At 41.2% G+C, this 26137-nt stretch overlaps 1 protein-coding gene across 7 annotated transcripts in view; it reads right to left on the bottom strand.

Annotated features, from left to right (window-relative positions):
• ARHGAP28 (Rho GTPase activating protein 28) overlaps window positions 1-26137 on the bottom strand; it is a 99612-nt gene that overhangs the window by 29295 nt on the left and 44180 nt on the right. For all 7 annotated transcript variants that reach the window (XM_075125309.1, XM_048840312.2, XM_075125310.1 and 4 more), the window contains exons 2-4: window positions 10290-10492; window positions 5710-5927; window positions 224-311 (exon numbers count right to left, since the gene is read on the bottom strand). In XM_075125309.1, the coding sequence (XP_074981410.1) occupies window positions 224-311; window positions 5710-5927; window positions 10290-10492 (509 nt within the window). The remainder of the gene's footprint in view (window positions 1-223; window positions 312-5709; window positions 5928-10289; window positions 10493-26137) is intronic.

Below are 26137 nucleotides of genomic sequence, written 5' to 3'. Positions count from 1 at the left end.
GACTACAGGCCCTGTTCTATGTCTGTAAAGCATCCAGCACAACAGGGGACTTTGAGCACTACCATGATATAAATGTTTATTAATAATAGTAATAATCTTAAAGAAAAGCATGTAGTGTGTCTCAGCACCTAAAATAGTGGCTTAACCAGATGACCCCCAAAGGTACTTTCTCGCTCTCATTTCTATGAACAAATGAATATTGGTTACAGGTTGGCATACTCACAACTCACTGATTTCCAAACTGGCTTCTGTCCCGGAAGTTGGATACCATTAGAAGGAACTGGTGACGCTGGTGCTGTCTCAAACGTGGGCTGATGGGCAAGGAAATATGATCAGACCGCAATGAAATTAAAGGCATGTGGACAGACACTTCTACAACTCAATCAACAGTGTATCAATCCCAGCTTACGTTTTTGCCACTAAATTTAAACAATCCATTCTGATTTGCCAGAGAGATTTTCATTACCCAGCCTGGGCAGGTAATCTTCTTCAGGCTGGAGATGTGGATCATGTTGAGGTCAGTGAGTATTGCCACAGCTTTACACAGCTAATGAGTTCTCCCCTATGTAATGACTGAAATTAACTAATGAAATTGCTTCAGATACTTGCAGCAAGTTAAAGGTTCCTATCAATGTGTAATTCATCTTGCTTTTAATCACTGTGGTCACATTCTGCAAGGTGCTGTGCACCTCCTGAAAAGTGCTGAACAGAACACCCTCAACTCCCAGTGAGGGGCTGCAGAAACTGAAGGCACTCAGTACCCTGCAGGATTGGAAATGTAACAAGTAAATAAACGGATGGCCAAAACCAGCTGAAAATGCACTGCAACATTTTCCTCCCCTTGGCTACAGCGTGTGGAAACCGGGGTTACATGAATGACACAGGTTCTTTATCAGAGAGCAGCAAACAATTAAAAAAAATCTCTTTCCTATTGCTTAGTTTTGTTTGGTTTTGCCCAGAAAATTGTTTTGCACTGTGTAAAAATGGTGTGTGTGTGTGTGTGTGAGAGAGAGAGAGAGAGTGAGACACACACACACAAAACCAGCAGCTGAAAGTCAAAGGGTAACTTTCACTTGGTGTGACACATTTTTATGTGCTGAATTTGCCCTTGTGATTAGCAGCTTTGGAATAGATCATGAGATAGTACTTAGTCCTGCCATGAGTGCAGGGGACTGGACTAGATGACCTCTTGAGGTCCCTTCCAGTCCCATGATTCTATGCAGTTGTTTTATACAATCTTATCCTTTGAGTTATTTGGATAACAAAGTCAAATGTAAGATGAATAAAATCTCTCCTGAGAGAGTCCATTTAATAGGCTACCAACCTGATAGCAAACAGGATTTGAGTCACAAGGTTTCCTTTGAACAATAATCCATTAAAAAGCAAGGACTATGTAATAAAAGAAATGAAATATGGGAGCATGATTTTATGATTTTTAAAAGCCCAGCATTAAAATAAATGTTTTATGACAAGCTGTGTGAAATGCAAAAAGTAGGCAAATAAAAGAAATGGTGAACATGAATTAGATTTGTAAAATCCTTCCAGCCTTGATAACATAAGGTGTTATACACAGGGAAAGCTGACAGGGCACTCTCTCTGTTGCATCCCGTTTCTGCTGGGCATACAATTCGGGAAAGGGCGATTATTATGGACCCAGCTATGGATCAATTACTCTCTGCCTCAACCTCAGTGTAGTTTAGAGCAGCTTGCAAGATGCTCTAATATGAGTCTGTTGGGTGCAATCCCCTATAAACAATGCTGGGAATAACTAAAATGTATCACATTCCAGCTTCTTGCCTCCTCACCAGTAAAGGCAGGGGCATGTAGGAGTCAACTCCAAAGGCTCTGTGTGAGCAGGGGACTGTACCATGATAGGGGATTTACAGGAGGTTTCTGCTTGTTATACCACCTAAGCAAGAAAAAGGGAGCAGATTGGGACAGAGAATCTCCTCCATTTTTGTTAGTACATGATTTGTATGTATTGATAGTGTCCCTTAAAAACAAAAGATTAGAAAGCTAATTTTCCAATAAATGTACTAAACCTAGTGAGCCAAAATCTGCCCCCCCTCCCCCCCCGTTACGTGTGTGCAATGCCATTGACTTGGATGCGGTTCCATAAAGGCAGGATTTGGTTCAGAGCAGGTATCCTGATTCTGGCCCCCAGTTAGTTGTCCATCAAGTCATTACTGATGTTAAAAATGCCTCCAGTGTTTACTTGCACTATGTGCACAGGAAGAGGAAATCTCACTAGCAAGAAAAAGGTGGAGCTGGAAGTGCTCATTTCCTTTAAACGCTTTCCACTGTACAGAAGATATAAAAACAAAATCATCAGAGCATCACAAAGGCAACATTTTAATGTCAGCGCTGCAGCCAAGACACATAAACACTAAAGAGATGTTAGTGTGAAAGCTCTGTTCATGCTGCTAGCTGCCTTTGCTTTTTGATAGATTCATAGTTCCAAGCATTGTAAGGGCAAATGCCTTTTCATGCAAATGCCTCTAGTTTAGTTAGGGATTTATTTTTTAAATTAGATCCTGGTCCTTCATTCACTACTCTGAGCAACACTCCTCTGACAATCAAGAGGAGTTTGACTTATCAAAGGGTGCAGGGTCAGGTCCTTCGTTAGTCTGGAGCTTAACTTGCTTCCCACTTTTGGACTTTACTGACAGGTGGCCTGATTGCCTGATTTTCAGATCTGTTGAGCGCTTGCAGCTCCTAGAGCCCTTAATGGAAGCTGTTGGCGTTCAACACCCATGAGAATCCGGCCACAGTGACTGACGTGCCACAGCATTTGACCAGTTGGGCCTGATGTGCACAGCTCTGTTTTAGAGGTGGGACAGAATCGCCTTATCCAGGGGAGAGTGATTGCTTCAAGGGAGCACTATTCTCCTTGAAGCTTCAGGGAGTTCCTGGATGGCACACCCATTGCACCCTGCCCTAGAAGGATGTAGCATGTTTCCCATTTCTAACCAGGTTAGCTGTTCTGGCTCGACGGGAGGCAGAACAGGGCTGTGAACAGGGCAGAACAGAGTTACACTTTTTTGCCACTAACTTTGGGGTGGTTTGTGCTCTTTTGGGAGTAGTCCTGTGCTCAGCAGAGTGAAGGATCTGTAACTGTGGCTAGCCTCTAAGCATGGATACAAGGACTCCTTGTGCCATATTCCCCTCCTTGTGCACCCACCCAGGGATCATTCATAATCTGGCTTTATGCCTGTTTTTGGCTGGATAACCCTGGTGTTAAGATCTCCAACTCATTATGCAAGTGACTGGGGCAACAGGTTTCAAATGAGTCTAAAAACCCAGTTTTTCCTTCTCTATGTAGTGTGGAAAACTTCACTAAACCTGGCAATTTGCCTAGGATGCTTTCCTCCCCCTGGTGCCTGTTGTCTCTGCTTGCTGACAACGAAGTAAATTAAAAATAGAAAAAGAAAGGCAGAATGCTCTTTGTAGCTATTTATGCAGCCCAAATGCTAACCATTTGTATTCTTCTCCTTTTGCCACTGGGCAAAGCTAAGGTGAGTCACTCTCATAAAAAGAAATCTCACCTTGTGGTTTAATCACCCTTTTCGTCATCATTAAGAGTAGACGATAATTATCCATCCTGTATCCCGCTCCTCTGGGCAGCTGTAGTGTTTATGATGCCTAGAGGGCTGGATGAAGACTGCATCTCTTCTTTTAATGTAGAGGGTACACAAATTGTTATGTGGAGAGACTAACTCTTTATGTGGCATTATGTGGCAGAGGTGATTAAAAATCCTGCATGGCTTTTCAGACTAGTACGCAAACTCTTGCAGAAAAGATGATTTTTCTGATACCAGTGATTCAGCCAAGGTACATCAGTCGTGCACTAAACTGCCAACATTCATTCCCTACATGTCTCCTAATCACCGGAGAAGTGATAAATAAGTCTTTCAAAATCCCATAGCAGCTAGTCACACAGAGGGAGATTTTCAATGTCACAGCAGTTGAGAGCCCAACTCATATTGACTTTCAATGGGAGTTTGCTGCCTGGCTGTCCTTCAGATCTCTCTCCTATAGTAATGAAGATGAATGTGCGAACTATGGCTGCGACTACAATAAGTGTGTAGCAATATAGGTTGAATTCTGTAGAACTGAACAATTTCATGGGAAGAAAGAATGAGAAATCCTAAGACTGTCATAACAGTTCCTTTTTTAAATCTTATATTCGACTTTCACAATGCAGAACAATTAGATGGGCTCAGTTTTTAAAACGGTAATTGTACAATGAAAACTTGAAGACCATGCCTTTAACATAGTTCTGGGACTTCCAGTTCATTAGTGAGACACAAGAAAAAGACCAGCAGATCAACAGAAGATCATCAGATTCAACACTCTGTGCAACAAAAAGCACTAGTGTAACTTTTTTCTCTGGTGACTGCTTTTTATTAGAGTAATTAAAGTTCATTTTGCTGCAGGAACTGCACATTCTGCCCATACATATTGTATCTAAGATGTTTCATAGGGTGATTAACATTCCAATACCTCATTGAAAAAAGTGACAAGAAACCCAGAACTTTAAGACAGATAATAGATATTTCTCCTAAGGAGAATGCCTAATCTTACAAAAATTGCCATGAGATCTTTAATGTCTGGGCAAAGTAGTCTGGGATTTTGGAGTCTTAACCAAGAGAAACCATGGTACTTGGAGGATGTGGTGCTGTGCCAATCTTGCTGGGATATGAACCTGTGGTTCCAGGGAGGCTATTTTAAACTGGAGACTGCGACCACTAAGCTAATTCTCCAGATGTTTTACTTTTGAACTCCTATTTGAAGGTGAAGCAGCTGTACTTTGTCTGTTTAATGGACTTTTGCAGGTTATTAGCATGAACCTTCTGGAAAAAATAAACAAATGAGAAGGACTGAATAATTTCATGGAACAAGACAGTTTCTTACAATTTTTCAACAATATAAGCTTCACTATACATTTTTAAAACAGGGCTTGGCAGTTTAACTATGATCCGCATTAAGGACAACAGGAGTTACTCATTTAAATTCATGCATGCTGCTTTTGAGTTTTTAGTATGTAGACTTAGGGCACATGATCAACTAAATCCATGTAGATACAATGCATGGGAATAAGCAATGGTAATTCTATATCTGTCCTCAGGGACAAGTGGATGAGACCCTACAGAAGAAAAGTTCATTCCCGAACAAATGAATCATGAATGGGCTTCTATTTGCTTTATTAGGGAAATAAGGTTCCCAATGAAACAATCACAAAGAAGCCTGCAGGTGTTTAACTGCTTATGCATACTTGCTCCCTATTGTTTCATTACACTTCACTGCTAAGATTGCTGAGTAAATAGCATGTGTCCTCAGAAGCCAGCAAAAATTTGCACAACTGCCAAAAGTAACTCACTGATATCCAAAATATGAGGGAGTAAATGTTAGTCTTGATAGTGGATTGCAGAATGAAGGTTGGCAACAGACACAGCATTACATTATAAGTTAGTTGCAAAACTTTGCACCAGCTATTTTAGCCAGTTTTATTGTTCCTTTTAGAAGGTAGCACTTCTGCTTATACAACATCAAAAAGGTCCAGACTTGGCTCTTTGGGGCAGGAACCATCATTTACTACTTCTACAATGCCTAGCACAGTGAGATCCCTGGTTGAAGCATTAATATGCTATAGAAATATAAAGAAGAATAAAGTTCAAAACCCTCCATTACCAAGTATTTGCCACTTACAGAAGAGTCATTAACTCCAAAGATGTCTCGGACGTCCCTGACACTGTGTTTGTTCTTCTTCCTCATAGTCTGTGTGTAGGTGTTGTACCTTCTTTGTACTGCAGCAGCTTGTGTGCGGGTCAGTGTGGACAGCAGGGCTTGCCCATCCTCTTCTTCAGCCCCCGAAATCAACGTAGATAGGCCCACATCTTGCAGCCATTCAGCTTCAAGTTCCCCCTCTGTGAAGGAGTGAGAGTGTTAATATGTCTTGTATGGGATGGGTTGGAGGTAGCACAGTTGGTTTAGTGTGCCAGCCTTTCCCTCAGGAAGGCTCCATTTCCAATCTGTCTTAGGCCACACAAGTAAGTAAAATTTAGTTTTGTCAACATTTTGTCAGTCTTGAACACAATCCTCAGTTTGGCTGTCTCTGCACAGATGATATTTAGGAGAAGAACAGCAGAAGAGTGGTAACTCAAGCCCATTAATTCAAGGTGCATTAATACAGCATTGTGAAGAAGATAGCATAGTGCCTGCCCATAATTGCCTAGAAATTTCACGAAACAATAGCCCTCATTAAAGAAGATGAATGAAACCCCTTTCAGTCCCACATATGTCCTGTATGGATGATGTCATTTGACAAAGGAAGGCTGGCAGTAATCCCCTCCAGTTTCAAGACATCCTTTTGAGATGCAGTGACCAGTACTGCACTGGATATTCCAGGTGAGGCCGCACCCTTGATTCATAAACAGGCAATACAAACAAATACGTCAAAGAGGAAATGGATTAATATTCTCTTTCAGAGTAAAAAAGCTAGTCAATGAGCTCTGTCTTAACATATTATTTTCTTAATAGCACACTTGCATTTCCACATTTGCTCTAATTTTCCTTCCTGATGTACCAGAACCTGTACAATTGTGTCTATCAATCTGTAGACAGATTGATAGACACAATTTATTGCACTTTGGCAGTGAGATGCACAAAGAAACAATTAAATTGCTGGAGTTTATGTAAGAGCCATTGACATTGTTGCTTAACTTGCTTACCTTTCCACAAACCTCCAGAAACATATCTAACGTAATCTCCCGGCTGTGTGTGTATGGCAGAGCGACCAATTTATTGATCCACTCCCTTTATCTGGTGTAACAGCTTACTTCCACAAATAGGACTAATAACTGTGCCTTTCCCTCCTGCCTGAGTTTGGAGCTGATGAATCTCATGCTGTTCTCACTCCTCCTTTTGACAGTCTCTATTTTCATCTGCATACATTGCTGCTCCATCTACATCCTCTCCTGTTCCAGTTTCATGATTAAATTCACCTGAAATGTTCTTTCCAAGAAAACGTTTGTAAACCAAACTTGACTTTCACAGTGCCAATGAAAAAATAGTAGGGCTGTCAAGGGATTAAAAAAATTAATCGCGATTAATCGCACAATTAAAGAAATTAATCGCACGATTAATTCCACTGTTAAACAAAAAAGCATACCATTTATTTAAATATTTTTGCATGTTTTCTACATTTTAAAATATATTGATTTCAATTACAACAGAGAATACAACGTGTACAGTGTTCACTTTATATTTACATTTGATTACAAGTATTTGCACTGTAAAAAAACAAAAGAAATAGTATTTTTCAATTCACTTAATACAAGTACTGTAGTGCAATCTCTTTACCATGAAAGTTGAACTTACAAATATAGAATTATGTACAAAAAACTGCACTAAAAATAAAACAATGTAAAATTGTAGAGCCTGCAGGTCAACGCCGGCTACAAAAGTGCCATGCAAATGCCTATTCTCACTTTCTGGTGACACTGTAAATAATAAGCAGGCAGCATTATCTCCTGTAAATGTAAACAAAGTTGTTCGTCTTAGCGATTGGCTGAACAAGAAGTAGGACTGAGTGCACTTGTAGGCTCTGAAGTTTTACATTGTTTTGTTTTTGAGTGCAGTTATATAACAAAAATAATCTACATTTGTAAATTGCACTTTCATGACAAAGAGATTGCACTACAGTACTTGTATGAGGTGAATTGAAAAATACTATTTCTTTTGTTTATCATTTTTACAGTGCAAATATTTATAATAAAAAATAATATACACAATATACAATATATTTGAAAATGTAGAAAAACATCAAAAATGTGTAATAAATTTCAGTTGGTATTCTATTGTTTAACAGTGCAATTAAAACTGCGATTAATCATGATTAATTTTTGATCACGATTAATTCTTTTGAGTTAATCGTGTGAGTTAACTGCGATTAACTGACAGGCCTAAAAAATAGTAAAATGGAGTGTGAGCATAGTCAAAAAGATATTCTGCTTAGATGTCACCAAGAGGTTGGTGGATAGTTTTCCTCATCATTTGTCCAGCTGTAGCACGTACAAACAACAGTGAAGTAGGAATGACAAAACCATGATAGGGAGCCAGAATCCTCAATGTACAACTTCCTTTTTCTTTCAGAGACTATTAGGAAAGAGATGTTTCTTCTTAAGGCTCATGACAATTTTCGCCTCAACTTTTCCTAAATTCTCATACCACTCTTTAAGGATTCAGCTTTGCCCAAGTGTCTCTGCTCAGCTCAGGGTGCAGGTCTGAAATGAACCTCTAGCAGTCGCCCCAGTTCTCCAAAATGCAAAGAACCTACATTTTGGAGCCTCTGGTGATTCCATGCTTTCCAATTCCATGGTACACAGCCATATGTCTAAATACCTCATGCCTTATTGCTGATGGGATGACAAACCTGCAGCCAGGGGCCTCCATGTACCTGTTGGTGAGGCTACTGCTTAGCCCTCTGTGATGTCACTAATTGTATTGTGTTCATTGTACGCCCCACTTCTTCAACCCTGTATCTCTCAAGATGAACTCTCTTGCCCTTGGTTACTAATGTCAATAGTATGAAAGTTCTCTGATCTTTCTGAAAACATATAATCATGAGAGAAGGATTATTTTGTCTCTAATATTATTATCTACGTTGGGCACTATTTCCCCTTCACTTCCTCCTCAAACCATCTGTTTCTCTTCCTCTCCCATTTTCCTCAAAGAGGTATCAAAAGATTTTTACTCTTTTTAACAGATTTCCACATTGGGTTTCTTGTGTTTTGGTCATTAGTAAGCAGTACTGGTATTATCGAAATTTGATTTATAATTATAACTGAGTATTCCAAAGACTTTTGGTCCAATACCAAATATTTTCCTCATGCTCAGTAGTTAGAATGAGCACTTCCTCACTGAATATATTTCTGAAAGCAACAATATTCAGGACACAGAGAGTTAAGTGTAGAGTAGAAATGTATTGGATTTTACCCTGCAATTTCATTTTTAATTCAGAGCAGAGAGAACAAAAAATAATCTATGAGACAGGAACGTAATCAGACAAACGATAAACCTGAGAATGCAGAATAATCTATATAGTTGTGAACGTTTCAGTTAACAGCAGTGTACTGTGATGTTTCTGAGAATGAGGATAATTGGAAACAGCTCGGATATTGCCTAGACTCCACAAAGGTTCAGGTACCTAAAGAGTGCAATTAAATTGCATTGAATGTGGCGGTAAGCCAGTAACATCCTAATTCTTAAAAAGAATTGAAAGAACACGGTACAGTGCTTTTAAAATATAACCCTAGATGTTATGGCAGCTTAGGCTTCTGATAAAGTAGTACAGTTTGCTTCTGGATTGTGACAGACTTGTGTAATAATAACAGATGTAAAATATCAAACGCCCCATCTCAAATGTCAATTTTCAAATATATTAGGAAAAAGACCACGGGTAATTTATTTTGAGATGGCATAGAAAAATGGTAACACATTCAGTATGGTTCATATTAGCGATGGGTGAATTTCAAAAAAGTTTTGATGTTTGGATGACATGAGTATCCAAAAATACAGATCCAAACAATCGCTCTTTGGTTTAGATATTGGTTTGGAAGTCATAAAAACAGGCCCACACATCTGAATGATATCCAGACTGAAAATGCTTAAATAAACCCCTTTTTCTGGGTGTTGCACAACTTCCTCTTCAGGTCATAGCTAAAACAAGGAAGAGGACACACACAAGAAATTAAAAGAAAACCAAAAAAAGATTAATTGGACTTCTTCTATTCCTCAGATGGATTCAGTTTTGGTTTGTTTCATGTTTGGGATGAAGTTATGTTTAAATTCTTCTCAGCTGCACCATTTCACTTATTTCTTATTGAAACATGGGTAAGATCAATTCAGAAAAATCTGCTCCAGAAATCAGAGTGTCAAATTTCTGAAAACACAACATTAAGTAAGTCTCTCTCTATATCTATATCAAGAACTTACTTTGTGTTGACGTTAAATTCAGAAATGGAGCTACTTTGGACACAGTATCATTTTGGAACATTTGTGATTCTTGATTAATATGATGGATGGGTGGGTCCAAGCCAACCCTCCAGATGTGAATCCCTCTGATTTTAAAGGAAATCAAAGTTCCAATCCGCATTTTGTGGCTCAAGCCCATCTGTACATTCATTACATCAATGCTGGGAGTTTGGAGGAGTGGAGATCTGGACATCAGTGAAAGAATTTATTCAAAGTAAAATATGGGAGGGCAAGTTTGGAATTTGTACGCTCACCATCAGCTGGTTTGACTTCTAATAGTGTTTGTTCTTCTTGTCCTTGTTCACTGTTTTCTTTGATACTTTCCACTTCACACCAGAAATCCTCCATTGAAGTGCTATCCACAGAGGCCTGAGAATTGGAACGGCTGAACATGGGAGGATGTAAGGACTCATTGGAAAGCATCCTGTTAATTCTTCGGCACTGAGGGAGGGATTTTCTGGAAGAAGATAATGATAAAAAATGGAAACACTGTATCTTTGTGTTAGAAGATAGAACTTCAGAAAAAAGACAAAGATGAAGCTTACAGTCAATGCATCAACTCATTCTGTTTTGAGGTGGGCTGTGGACATAATGGTGGAAATGAAGGACAGAATGAAGGTAGTCTTCACTCTGAATTTTCTCATTTCGCAGTTTCAGTCACAATCTTAGGGTTACCTTTGTCATCATTTTGGTTTTTTGATTTAATAAAAATATATTTTTTAAATTGTGAAGTGCTGATTATTAGCACTGGATTGGGCACTGGACAGGGACTCAGGAGACCTGGCTTCTCTTCCCAACTCTATCACTGCTCTACTGTGTGACCTTGAGCAAGTTATTTTACTTCTTTGTGTTTCAATTTCCCCTTCCCGCTTTACTCAGTCTGGTCTGGTCTGCTCCTAAATTCTTCCAGGCAAAGACTGTCTTATACTATGTGTGTATATGTTCTGTATGTCTACTATATGTCCAACGAATGTTTGATCTTAGTTGGGCCTTTTTGCATGACTGTAATACACACAATAAATACTAAGTGTGCAATGGGATTTGGAGAGAGGGTCCTAGTGGCAGGCAGAAGTGGCCCAGGAACTGGAGAAGAAGGTTCTGTCACAGGGCCATCCAGTCCTCACCTACTTGAATTGATAGAAATGCAATTTCCCTTTCTCTTCCTTTTCAGTGTGTCATGATCTTGCCAACAACCCCTTATTCAAACCCACAAATATCTCACTCCATAAAAGTGTATTTCCCTTTTCAGGGTTCCCCCTCCCATCACTGTTTTCATGGTGGATTTACAGACAAAATGAGTTAATGCCAAATAATTAACTTATTCTTCCCCTCTTGTGTAGTTATTCTGAGCTGGGGTGCTGGCTGTTTCTCTGAGGATGCCGGAGCACTCCTTGATCATTTGGGTGGTCTAAGCCGATTAGTGCTGCAGCCCAGAGCTGAGCTCAAGGCTAGGGATCAGCAGTGGAAACAGTGGAACAACAAATTCCAGCTGTGGACATGATATGTGCTTCTACAAGGTAAAGCAGAGCTGCTGTCCCATGCCTCTCTTTGATTATGGGATGTACATTACAAATAGTATGCTTGCCAAACACGACCATTTGCCACTAGCCAGATGATAAGGAAGGAATTTAAGCTTTCAGATGGGTGAAGAAAATATTTCCAAAAAGCAGAAAAAAGTTATTATTCTGATAAATGCTCTTTTGGAAGAGCAAAGTTGTAGTCAGTGTTTCCACATATTTTCTCATGAACTGCTAGTGGTTTAAACAAACAGTAACCATTATTGTTTTAATAAGGGCAAGACACAATCAAGAAAATACAAGGGGCATTCATGACATCAAAGTGGTTAAAGCTATTTGAGTGATTTCCATGAAGTTTGTCCATTGGTGAGACCAAAGCATCTCAATTGGCTTCAGGTCATAAAACCTCAGATGACTGAGTCACCAGTGAAATCATCATACGGCTCTGTGTGGAAACTGTTATCCCTGTTATTTCCAAATTCACCCTCTCCTCCCCCGGCCCCATGCATTGGCAAGAAACACAAAAATGTAAATAAATCCCAGAGTCTTTAAAAAACATGTGGCAATAGCTCACAGAGGGCTCTAATAAAGTTTTAGTTATTAAAATAAAACACACCATAGGCAATCCAAGTATCCCCAATTCTTTAACTCTGAAGGGGAGGCAGTGTTTGCTAGCCAAATCAATACAACTACTAATGTTTCTGATCTGATGTTCTGGAAGTTAATACAGAACATAAAGCAGATGGAAGGTGCACTTCTATAGTGACTAAACCAAGACTGGGGCCCCGTTGTACTTGGCACTGCAGAGTTGTGCTCCAAAGAGCTTATGAGACAGCAGTTGTTCTTAGCCAGGTGCTACAATGCTCAGGGGGGTGTTAGGAAGCTGTGACCACTTTACCCAACCCATAGTGTTAAATAGGAGAGGGTTCCCAGCTGAATGAGGGGAGAGGTCCCAGGATAGAAAAATTTGAGAACAACTGATCTAAATAGACAAGATAGACAAAGATTAGGAGAAATCATTATTGTCTCAATTTTACAGATGGGCAACTGAGGTCAGGAGAGATTAAGTGACTTGCCTAGGGTCACACATGAAGTCTGTAGCAGAGCCAGGAACTGAAACCAGATGTTAAGAATCCCAGTCTAGCATCTTTATTACAAGACATCTTTCCCTTCTCTGTAATTAAAATGCAAGTGAAGATTCTTGTTTAAAAAGAGCTTCTGCATGACACCATTTCAAAGAACAGTATCTTTGTTATAAACCTTTGTCAAAAAATCAAGCACACATCAGGTCAGAATTCCTTTAACTATCATTTAAATGAATACTCCTTTCATTCTTGCAATCAAATCTATGTTGAAGAGGCAGCAGAACATGTTCCCAGATAACATAACTGACTGGATTGGATTGTCTTTTAGTCATTGTCAGGGAATTCAAACATTTCCTGCCTTCCCAGTATGTGGAATACTGACCATGACCCTTGCACTTCTGGAGCACCACACCAGTCTGATCTCTGGGCTCTGACTCCTTCAACACTCAGCTAACTCAAACTGAGGCCTTACATCACCATATTAGGAAGATTCTGTACAGAGTTGGTGGTTTCAACAGCAGCTAATATGGTATTTTGTAACATTACCATACAAAAAAACTAAATGCAAAACAGATGAGTAGCACGGCAACATCTAATGTGACAACCAACATTTACCAAATGCATCCAAGGTTACGGAGTAATTAACAGATATTCAGAACAACATGAAAAGTACAGAACAAATTTTGAAAATCAGAAGAACAGTCTCCCAGGAGTTGCATATTTGAGGTTTGTTATCTCATTTCAGATTAAATCATGCTGTGTAAGATTCACATCACAAGAAAGATTAGGCAGTGACACATGCATCTTATTGGTATACAACAGAAGTTTGCAGGTTTGCACATTATTCTGATGCTTGCTATTAAGAGCATGTGTATTCAAGTAGACTTTCAGCTGCCTTACTGACCCATATACGTGGACCTTTGGTCCTGGAGGAAGTGTTTTTGCCTGTAAGTGACAGCAGTGCTTGTCTGCATTTCCTTCTAGCAAATGTTTTTCAAAACAGTTTCAGAAAAAATATCCCAGGAGAAGCAAAGCAGGTCTATATTCTCCATCACTTTTAACTCACTCTTGAAAGACACTGACTCAGCACACTGGATGTGAGTGTTCCTAGAGTAACAGCTCAGCTGAGGCTAAGTCACCAGAGAACAATGGAAGCAGTCAGTTCTACCCTTCAGCCAATCCATGGGGTAGGTTTTTTATTTTTCTTGCTGGCTATTAGGCAACTAAACTACTGATCTGATCCTGTTGCTCTTTAAGAAACAATTGAAAAGAAGTAATGACACAGGAGTAGCAATAGTAAAGTTTAAGCTTAGCCTACCGTAGTTACCCTCTCTTCCTTTCCCACTTTTTTTTTTTTTTTTACAGGCAGGCATGAGTTGATCAGATAACAGTCTGACCAAAAATTAAGAGGAGAAGCTCATGCCCTGATCTTCTGGACAGAAGTAAAGACAACGCAGAAAATGCTGGGAGAGAGAAACGAGGCTGCAAACATCAAACACACACTACAGTGTCGTGACTAAAATGGATGAAATAGTTTTCAGGGTTGGGATTTACAAAACTTGCAAAAGGCACTGAAGAAGGTAAAAGAACTGGCTGCAAGGCCGCGCTCTCACTCATCATTGATTACAGAAGAAAGGGTTAATTGCCAGTAATGAAAAATACAACGGTATCATGTTAAGTTTCCCACTGAAAACACTTTTGCAAGGAAACAGGATATTTCCATAGAATACGGGGGAACTGACAGAGTTACCTTCTAACAATGAAGTAATGTAATGGTGAATCAGACCTTCTATACATTTTATTTTCTCTCTGTAGGAAACCAATAAACAATTTAGAACTTAATCACACACATTGATTTTGATACTGCTCAGCCAATCCAATAAGCAGCTCTTTTCACATACCCCTGGAAAAGATTAATCAAACCACACACAAAGGGCTAGTTTTGGTGACACCTAATTATTGTTCAGCGGCTGAGAAATGATAGGTCAATGTTTGTGTTTTCAATTTAATTAAGTGATGGGTGGTGAAAAAAATCTATAAAACAGAAGGAGAGCAATGAAAACACCTTGTACTCAAAAGTTGCATTTAAACCCTATTCAGGCAGCAAAGACAGGGGACATCCTTCTTGTGTGGTTGTAAAGATTCATTTCATATGACCACTGAGTATGCTGCACCACAATTAGTCTGCATAAATGCTGATGGGAAAAGGTCATTGGAAGATGAAGAGTAAAAGTTCTCACAATTACTGTAGCATCAGGATCTCTTGTCACGTGCAGTATTCATCAATGTTGTGTCTGAGTAGCTAGATTATCTACTGAGCATTAGCATGCCTTCAATGGCACAGAAAATTGTGTAGGGTAATGTTGAATCTGGCCCCAAACCTCTTAATTCCTGAATTTCTGACACATGCACAAAAAATGCACTTCTGCCCCCTCAGCCCTCTCTAGCTGCCAGGTTGTTTTTTTAAAAAAGCTTTGTAGTGGGCACTTAAAAATCATATAAGAGACTTTCCCCTGTGAATTGTGAACCAACTTCATTATAAGCTGTTAGAAAGCTGACATTTCTTTACCAGTTTCATTTAAAATCTACTTTGAGATACATGTATTGTTTTCCAAGAGAACAACTGATACCAAATGTCTCTCAGACCTACGATACAGATATCCAGTGTAAAGCAATAAGTTGGCCTATGTGAGTACTGTTATGTCTTTTGAGCCTAATATTTTAGGTCTTAAAATGGATGAGTCAGCTATTTATTTGATGTAATCCTGTTTATTTACAAAGTGTACACCAAGTCCTGTTTCCTGGAACATAATAGGAATTAAACAATAGACGGCAGTTTCTTTGGCCATAGTTCCAAGCCTCTTTCCAGCTAGTATTCTGCCTACACAGCTCTCTTTACCTTCTCTCAGGGCCTTGCTTTCACTATCTTTCTTGTTGTCTACTAGGATATTTGGCTGCTTGTCTTTGTTCCTGGTTGCTTTACAGACACATAAACTTCCATCAGACAAATGACCAGTTAAACCCCTCTGCTCACATAGCTCTATTTCTGACAAGCCTTACATGTGGCCTGTGCTTTGTGTGGTGGCTCCTATTGTTTCAGAAGCCTTTACTCCAAAAAAGGAGCTTATCTGCTGCTTACATTTATCCTGACTGAAGGGCATCCATCTTGCCCACCAACTTCAATGAAACTTCACTCAATCACCATTGTAACATTACCATGCAGATGACAAACAACATGAGAGTACACAACAGACACTGCAAGAACATTGCTCATACTGGATTTCACTATTGATTTTCACAAAGGGTCCAGTCCAAGACCTTGTAAGAACTGGGCCCACAAAATCACATTCACTCTTTTCAGCAAAGTGCCATTGAACTTGATATTTTATTACAAAACACACAATATGTCAGCGTTGCACATTTACTAGTGAGCTATGAAGTATTCTAATAAATACTGTAACTAATACTTTTATCTTTCAAGACCTTTCTTCCCACCTCCAAAATACATTTGGTCATGTTGTATTCTTGATTTTTTGATATTATGCTCATTTGCTAAATCATAAAACATCTACCTATTCTCTCAGTCATTAATAGGAATTAGTAAGGATCTGCTATAATGTTTGTGCCCAAATGTTACCTGCCACCAGTTAATAAAAACATTTTACTCTATAACTATAACTAGCTTTTATATGACATGTTCAGAAAGAGGAATTGAGATCTTGCTAATATATTAATAAGGAATACCCTGTGCCTGGCCTGTGCAAAGCAGTAGAGAATGGTCATGAATCTTCCTTTGTTAATAAGCATTCAACGTGAAGGCCAGTCACAATCAGAGTCCTTGAACTTGGGGGAGCATAAAGACTATTCCTTCTAAGTGCTCCCTGGGGTGGATAATGACCCAGAAGGACAGGGAGTGACAGGAAGGAAGTGGCACACTGACCCAACTCTGTCTTAAACTAGCTTTCTCACCAAACCCATAGGCCCAATGTACCAGGAGTAGCATATAACACTCACTGCAAGCTCTGGAAAGTATTCGATTCCTCCTCACCCCCAAAACAAAGCTTTCCCTCAGTGGTATGCCTGAATCCTGAATGATTCAGAATAAGAAGTCTGTGTATTATCAATAATAAGAATGCACTCTGACAACTTTCCTTTTTGCTTTGGTGGGTTGGAAAAGGATGCTTTCTACAAACATATTAAGAAGCGTCTTTACTTAGTAGAATTTATATTTAAAAGCCAAATGTGCTAGTTTAAAAGTTTTATGAAATTCAGATGTGAACAAGTTTTAGGACTGTACCTTAGGCCTAGATCTAAAGGGATATAGTTAAAATAACAATTAGTTATCATAGTTAATGAAGCCTTCCCTAGGCATCACTTCCAACTTGCAAAATCCTGTCTTATGTGAACACTTTAAATATCCTCAACAGTTTTCAAGATCATAAATGCAAGGGAAGTAAGTTCTTTTGGCCCCTGGGTGTTTGCATACAGGCGTTTGCATACAGGTTTCACTGTAAATGAAACCCGCACATAACATTAGATTATCAAAGTGTCTTACAAGCATTAGTTTATTAGGTCTCTATATGTGAAGAATGTACATTTTATTTGGAATGGGGATAAATTCAGGCACACAGCTAAGTGGCTTGCTCAAGGTCACACAGTGAATCTGTGGTGGAGCCAGGAACGGAATCTAGGAGCCCCCACTCCCAGTCTTCTGCTCTGACCACTAGATAACACTCTCTTCCTGTGTTTATTTATTATAGTCTCATTTATGCATGGTATTGCACAAATGGTAAGGAGGGGAAGGAGCCTTCCCCAACACCGTGCTCTTGTGCATAGGCGAGTCACAATCTGATCTCTTAGTAAATAGTAAAAGCCATTTATTCATGTCTGAATATTGGTGACATTGTAGCAGAATTTTCAGAAGCCTTCTCTATGCATTGCTAGCTTCAAACACTCAGCAGCTGACCTCCCAGTGATCTGAGCACACTATCTATCCATCTCCTCACTGGCTGTCAATTACCCTGTTACGATGGTCCACCACCATTCCTTTCATTATAACTTTCTTGAGGTTATTTCCATCCCTACGCCTGATGTGACTAAAGTACATATGTTTGCACCTGTTGATTTTTGACAGCAGGGTCTGCTTCTCTCCGATAATATTTCTAACCCAAGCATTTATCATCTTTTCGGTCCAGGAGATAAGTAAAAGTCTTTGCCAGCACTATATCTCAAAGCCTTCAGTTTTCTTCTTGTCAGCACCATTAATTTCCCATGATTCACATCCATAAATTGCTTTGGTAAAAATTAAGCTTTTCACCAATCAAATTTTGAGATGGCACAGTTTTTCCAAGCTTTCATAAAGGATGCCACAGCTGAGCGAACCATTCTTAATCTTCTGATTTCTTTGGAACTGTCTCCTTGGGTGGATATATATGATCCCAGATAAATGAATTAATCTACTTGACTTAACTTGACTGTTAATTGGAATGTCTACTTGCATCTTGTTTTCGTTAATCATATCAGCATGCATGTATTTTGTTTTTGCCTCATTCAGGAATAGTCCATATTCCTCACTAAATGGTTTAACAGATGCCAACATTCATTGTATTACATTAGTGGCTGTAGCAAAGAGCATCGTGTCATCAACATATCTGAGGTCAGTTAAGAGGTGTGCATCTGGAAATCCCAGGTCCATTTGCTTTGTCAAAACCTTCCAGGGTTTGTCTCATAATAAATTCTGTATACATGTTGAAAAGGCTTGGGGATAGATTACACTCTTGCCTCACACCCTGCCCATTGGAAAACCACACTGTCATCTGAGGCTGTTTGCAGCATGGTCTGTTGTGGACAGTAGAGACTTATACTAAGTTTAATGAGATGCTTTACAATCCTCACGTCTGCCAGTACCCTCCAAAGAGGGTCATGTTGGACGGTGTTGAAGGCTTTTAAGTAGTCAGTGAAACTCAGGATCAAAGAGTGATTATAGTTCCTGAATTTTTCAATGATGTGATGGATGTTCATTATTATGCCTCATCCCTCTCTGAAACCAGCTTGTTTTGGGGGTAGTTCTGCTTATATCATTTGCTTAATCTGATCCTGGATTATGTAGAGCAGAAATGTGCTAGCGTGAAATATCAGGGTAAGAATAAATTGTTACTATGCTCTGGAGTCTCCTTTCTTTGGTAAGGGCAGAAAGATTCCCTTTGTCCCATCACCCAGCCAATTTCTAGTCATCCATACATCATTACATATTGTCCACATGAGAACAACATCACAGTCACCAATCGCCTTTAATAATTCTGCTGGTATGTTACCTATCCCTGATGCTTCTCCAGTCTTCATTTTCATAATATCACTAGGCTGACCAGATGTCCCTATTTTATAGGGACAGTCCCGATATTGGGGGGTATTTTCTCTATAGGCGCCTATTACCCTGCACCCCCTGTCCTGATTTTTCACACTTGTTGTCTGGTCACCCTAAATAGCACGCACCACTTCCTCTTGCAACATTGATAGCTCCAGCTCTGTACTGCCCTTTCTGTTGTTGTCCTGTATTGTAAGTAGCTGTGATGAGCTAGACACAGTAATTTCTCCACCAGTGTATGATATTACCTTTAGTGAGGACTCTGTCACTATAATCTTTTATTATGCTGATTGCAGGGAAATCTTTTCGTGAAGTAGGGCAGTTGATTAATCGCAGTTAACTCATGCGGTTAACTAGAAAAAATTAATCATGATTAATTGCACTTTTAATTGCACTGTTAAACAATAGAATACTAATTGAAATTTATTAAATATTTTGGATGTTCTTCTACATTTTCAAATATATTGATTTCAATTACAACCCAGAATACAAAGTGTACAGTGCTCACTTTATATTATTTTTGATTACAAATATTTGCACTGTAAAAATGATAAACAAAAGAAATAGTATTTTTCAATTCACCTCATACAAGTACTGTAGTGCAATCTCTGTCGTGAAAGTGCAATTTACAAATGTAGATTATTTTTGTTATATAACTGCACTCAAAAACAAAACAATGTAAAACTTCAGAGCCTACAAGTGCACTCAGTCCTACTTCGTGTTCAGCCATTTGCTAAGATGAACAACTTTGTTTACATTTACAGGAGATAATGCTGCCTGCTTATTATTTACAATGTCACCAGAAAGTGAGAACAGGCATTTGCATGGCACTTTTGTAGCCAGCATTGCAAGGTATTTACATGCCAGATATGCTAAACATTTGTATGCCCCATCATGCTTCAGCTACCATTCAAGAGGACATGCTTCCATGCTGATGATGCTCATTAAAAAAAATAATGCATTAATTAAATTTGTGACTGAACTCCTTGGGGGAGAATTGTATGTCCCCTGCTCTGTTTTACCCGCATTCTGCCATATATTTCATGTTATAGCAGTCTCGGATGACGACCCAGCACATGTTGTTCATTTTAAGAATGCGTTCACTGCAGATTTGTCAAAGTGAAAAGAAGGTACCTGTCATAAATATAAAGGGAAGGGTAAACCCCTTTGAAATCCCTCCTGGCCAGGGGAAAGCTCCTCTCACCTGTAAAGGGTTAAGAAGCTAAAGGTAACCTCGCTGGCACCTGACCAAAATGACCAATGAGGAGACAAGATACTTTCAAAAGCTGGGAGGAGGGAGAGGAACAAAGGGTCTGTGTCTGTCTGTATGCTGTTTCTTGCCAGGGACAGAACAGGAATGGAGTCTTAGAACTTTTAGTAAGTAATCTAGCTAGGTATGTGTTAGATTATGATTTCTTTAAATGGCTGAGAAAAGCATTGTGCTGAATAGAATAACTATTTCTGTCTGTGTATCTTTTTTGTAACTTAAGGTTTTGCCTAGAGGGGTTCTCTATGTTTTTTGAATCTAATTACCCTGTAAGATATCTACCATCCTGATTTTACAGGGGGGATTTCTTTATTTCTATTTACTTCTATTTTTTATTAAAAGTCTTCTTGTAAAAACTGAATGCTTTTTCATTGTTCTCAGATCCAAGGGTTTGGGTCTGTGGTCACCTATGCAAATTGGTGAGGCTTTTTATCCAACATTTCCCAGGAGAGGGGGGGGTGCAAGTGTTGGGAGGATTGTTCATTGTTCTTAAGATCCAAGGGTCTGGGTCTGTAGTCACCTAGGCAAATTGGTGAGGCTTTTTACCAAACCTTGTCCAGGAAGTGGGGTGCAAGGTTTTGGGGAAGTATTTTGGGGGGAAAGACGCGTCCAAACAGCTCTTCCCCAGTAACCAGTATTAGTTTGGTGGTGGTAGCGGCCATTCCAAGGATAACGGGTGTAATATTTTGTACCTTGGGGAAGTTTTGACCTAAGCTGGTAAAGATAAGCTTAGGAGGTTTTTCATGCAGGTCCCCACATCTGTACCCTAGAGTTCAGAGTGGGGGAGGAACCTTGACATGGTGGCACAGTGGTAGGATTAACCTGAAATCATTTGAGATCCAGTTGAGATTTTTTTGAACTAGAAATACAGATTTTAAAAAGGAAATTTTTTTTCTTTGGAAAGAAAGTCCAGAAAGCAGCTTTGAAACTGAAAGCAGCTTGGTTTCTCTCTGCTTTGTGGCCAAGCAGAGACAAAAGGGGATTATCTTGTGAATTGCAGGTTTTCTTTGCCTGGAGGCAGGGTACTTAACTCCTGCAGGGAAATTCACAGTCTTCCAACCCAGAGGTTTTTTTTTTTTCTTTTCTTCCTAAAAGTAAATGGGGGGGTGTGCTCTACCCATTTGCCTGGAGACAAAAGTGGCAGGGTTTTTTTTAGGATTTTGATTTTTTTTGTTTTGTTTTACAAGGAGCACAGGTTTGAAAAGAATTTTTTTTTTCCTTTGGGCTGGGTAAGCAGGTTTCCAAGTAGTTGGAGGTTTTTTGCTTTAATTTGGGCCCAGAGCAGAGACAAGGGAATTGTCTTTTTCTGTAGGCTGACAATCACTATCAGAGAATAGGTATTCTATTCCAGCACAGCAAAATTTTACAGCCAAGTTTTGTTTGTTTATTTCTAAACCTCGGGTGTAAAGTTAGTAAAAACAGAGAGGTTAGAATGGAAAAATCCGCGGCTCGACTACAGCTCGAATTAGCCAAATTTCAGGCTGAGGAAAGACAAAGGGAACATGAAAGACAGATAGAACTCATGCAGCTGAAGAAGGAACAAGAAAGGGAGGCAGAACAACACCAAGAGGCTGCCCACAAGAGGGAAATGGAGGCAAGGAAGCATGTGGAGGAGGAGAGGGAAAAAGAGAGGAAGCATGTGGAGGAGGAGAAGGAAAAAGAGAGGAAGCATGTGGAGGAGATGGAGAGGATAAAGGCCCAGCAGAATATACCAACAAACCCTAGCAATCCTTCTCCAGGTACCACTTCCCATCCCAGAAAGTTCCCCACCTACAAGGCAGGTGATGATACTGAGGCCTTCTTAGAAAACTTCGAAAGGGCCTGCCTTGGGTACAACATCTCTACTGACCAATACATGGTAGAGCTGAGGCCGCAGCTCAGTGGACCCTTAGCTGAGGTGGCAGCTGAAATGCCTAAAGAACACATGAACAAGTATGAACTGTTTAAATCCAAGGCGAGAGTCAGAATGGGGATAACACCCGAGCAGTCTCGTCGGAGGTTCAGAGCCCTAAGGTGGAAACCAGACATGTCATTTACCCGACATGCCTACCACATTGTAAAACATTGGGATGCCTGGATATCAGGAGCAAGTGTTGAATCTCCAGTAAATTTGCCCTTCCTAATGCAAATGGAACAATTCTTAGAGGGTGTTCCTGAGGAAATAGAAAGATACATCCTAGATGGGAAACCCAAAACTGTAATTGAGGCAGGAGAGATTGGAGCCAGATGGGTGGAGGTGGCAGAGAAGAAGAAAACTGGTCGAAGTTGGAGCGGAGACCAGAAGGGACCACCCCAGACCACACCCTATTACCGGGGGCCACCCAAAGCCCCACCTACCTCCCAAAGAACCCTCCAGACCCCTTATCGTCCCACCACCCCGTTCTCCAGCAACCCTCCTCGCCCCAGTGACCCGTCAGCTGGACGATGTTTTAAGTGTAACGAGCTGGGGCATGTAAAGGCCAACTGCCCCAAGAACCCCAACAGATTACAGTTCATTGCACCAGAATCACACCAGAGGTCCACAGGCCCAGATACCTCCCAGATACCCTTGGAGCGGAGGGAAACTGTGAGTGTGGGCGGGAAGAAGGTCACCGCGTGGAGGGACACCGGAGCACATGTGTCAGCTATCCATGCTTCCTTAGTGGACCCCAATTTAATCAACCCAGAGATCCAAGTGACGATTCAACCCTTCAAGTCCAACTCTTTCAATTTGCCTACAGCCAAGTTGCCTGTCCAGTACAAGGGCTGGTCAGGAATGTGGACTTTTGCAGTCTATGATGATTATCCCATCCCCATGCTGTTGGGGGAAGACTTGGCCAATCATGTGAAGCAGGCCAAGAGGGTGGGAATGGTCACCCGCAGCCAGGCTAAACAAGCCGTGAGGCCTAGCTCTGTTCCGGAAACTTCTATCAGGACCCAGTCAGAGGTGATGGACCTGGACCCCAGGCCAATGTCTGCAACAGCAGTAGTGGATCCAGTCCCAGAGACCCAGACGGAACCAGTCCCAGAACCGGAACCAGCCGAACAACCAACACCAGACCCCGTGTCAGCACTGAATCCAGTACTTGCAACCTCAACACCAGAGGGCCCCACCGAACCTGAACTGGCAGCAGCCGATAACCTGACCCAAGAGGCTCAGCCGGAGCCTGAATCCCAACATAGTGCACCAGCGGAGAGCGGTTCACAGTCAACAGAAACAGCTCCATCCCCTATATCGCTTCCAGAGGGACCAAGCCTAGGTCCACAATCCCATGAGGAACTGATGTCTCCAGCATCAAAGGAACAGTTCCAGACCGAACAGGAAGCAGATGAAAGCCTCCAGAGAGCTTGGACGGCGGCACGGAGCAACCCACCGCCTCTCAGCTCTTCTAATCGATCCAGGTTTGTTATAGAAAGAGGACTTTTATACAAGGAAACTCTTTCTGGTGGACACCAGGAAGACTGGCATCCTCAGAAACAGTTGGTAGTTCCAACTAAATACCGGGCCAAGCTCTTGAGCTTAGCCCACGATCACCCTAGTGGCCATGCTGGGGTGAACAGGACCAAAGACCGTTTGGGGGGATCATTCCACTGGGAGGGAATGGGCAAGGATGTTTCTACCTATGTCCAGTCTTGTGAGGTGTGCCAAAGAGTGGGAAAACCCCAAGACCAGGTCAAAGCCCCTCTCCAGCCACTCCCCATCATTGAAGTTCCATTTCAGCGAGTAGCTGTGGATATTCTGGGTCCTTTTCCGAAAAAGACACCCAGAGGAAAGCAGTACATACTGACTTTCATGGATTTTGCCACCCGATGGCCGGAAGCAGTAGCTCTAAGCAACACCAGGGCTAAAAGTGTGTGTCAGGCACTAGCAGACATTTTTGCCAGGGTAGGTTGGCCCTCCGACATCCTCACAGATGCAGGGACTAATTTCCTGGCAGGAACTATGAAAAACCTTTGGGAAGCTCATGGGGTAAATCACTTGGTTGCCACTCCTTACCACCATCAAACAAATGGCATGGTGGAGAAGTTTAATGGAACTTTGGGGGCCATGATACGTAAATTCGTAAATGAGCACTCCAATGATTGGGACCTAGTATTGCAGCAGTTGCTCTTTGCCTACAGAGCTGTACCACATCCCAGTTTAGGGTTTTCCCCATTTGAACTTGTATATGGCCGTGAGGTTAAGGGGCCATTGCAGTTGGTGAAGCAGCAATGGGAGGGATTTACACCTTCTCCAGGAACTAACATTCTGGACTTTGTAACCAACCTACAAAACACCCTCCGAACCTCTTTAGCCCTTGCTAGAGAAAACTTACAGGATGCTCAAAAAGAGCAAAAAGCCTGGTATGATAAACATGCCAGAGAGCGTTCCTTCAAAGTAGGAGACCAGGTCATGGTCTTAAAGGCGCTCCAGGCCCATAAAATGGAAGCATCGTGGGAAGGGCCATTCACGGTCCAGGAGCGCCTGGGAGCTGTTAATTATCTCATAGCATTCCCCACCTCCAACCGAAAGCCTAAGGTGTACCATATTAATTCTCTAAAGCCCTTTTATTCCAGAGAATTAAAGGTTTGTCAGTTTACAGCCCAGGGAGGAGACGACGCTGAGTGGCCTGAAGGTGTTTACTACGAAGGGAAATGTGCTGGTGGTGTGGAAGAGGTGAACCTCTCCATGACCCTTGGGCGTATGCAGCGACAGCAGATCCAGGAGCTGTGCACTAGCTACGCGCCAACGTTCTCAGCCACCCCAGGACTGACTGAACGGGCATACCACTCCATTGACACAGGTAATGCTCACCCAATTAGGGTCCAACCTTACCGGGTGTCTCCTCAAGCTAAAACTGCTATAGAACGGGAGATCCAGGATATGTTACAGATGGGTGTAATCCGCCCCTCTGAAAGTGCATGGGCATCTCCAGTGGTTCTAGTTCCCAAACCAGATGGGGAAATACGTTTTTGCGTGGACTACCGTAAGCTAAATGCTGTAACTCGCCCAGACAACTATCCAATGCCACGCACAGATGAACTATTAGAGAAACTGGGACGGGCCCAGTTCATCTCTACCTTGGACTTAACCAAGGGGTACTGGCAGGTACCGCTAGATGAATCTGCCAAGGAAAGGTCAGCCTTCATCACACATCTCGGGCTGTATGAATTTAATGTACTCCCTTTCGGGCTGCGAAATGCACCCGCCACTTTCCAAAGACTTGTAGATGGTCTCCTAGCGGGATTAGGAGAATATGCAGTCGCCTACGCTGACGATGTGGCCATATTTTCAGATTCCTGGGCAGACCACCTGGAACATCTACAAAAAGTCCTTGAGCGCATAAGGGAGGCAGGACTAACTGTTAAGGCTAAGAAGTGTCAAATAGGCCTAAACAGAGTGACTTACCTTGGACACCAGGTGGGTCAAGGAACTATCAGCCCCCTACAGGCCAAAGTGGATGCTATCCAAAAGTGGCCTGTCCCAAAGTCAAAGAAACAGGTTCAATCCTTCTTAGGCTTGGCCGGTTATTACAGACGATTTGTACCGCACTACAGCCAAATCGCTGCCCCACTGACAGACCTAACCAAAAAGAAACAGCCAAATGCTGTTCAGTGGACCGGAAAGTGTCAGAAGGCCTTTAACAAGCTTAAAGCGACACTCATGTCTGACCCTGTACTAAGGGCCCCAGACTTTGACAAACCGTTCCTAGTAACCACAGATGCATCTGAGCGTGGTGTGGGAGCAGTTTTAATGCAGAAAGGACCTGATCAAGAATTCCACCCTGTAGTGTTTCTCAGCAAAAAACTGTCTGAGAGGGAAAGCAACTGGTCAGTCACTGAAAAAGAATGTTATGCCATTGTCTACGCTCTGGAAAAGCTACGCCCATATGTTTGGGGACGGCGTTTC

The sequence above is a fragment of the Caretta caretta genome, chromosome 2 (assembly GCF_965140235.1).
Source record: "Caretta caretta isolate rCarCar2 chromosome 2, rCarCar1.hap1, whole genome shotgun sequence".
In the NCBI taxonomy this organism is placed as follows: domain Eukaryota; kingdom Metazoa; phylum Chordata; order Testudines; family Cheloniidae; genus Caretta; species Caretta caretta.
The sequence above is the reverse complement of the archived record's forward strand: the minus strand, read 5'-3'. Positions and strand labels throughout refer to the sequence as shown.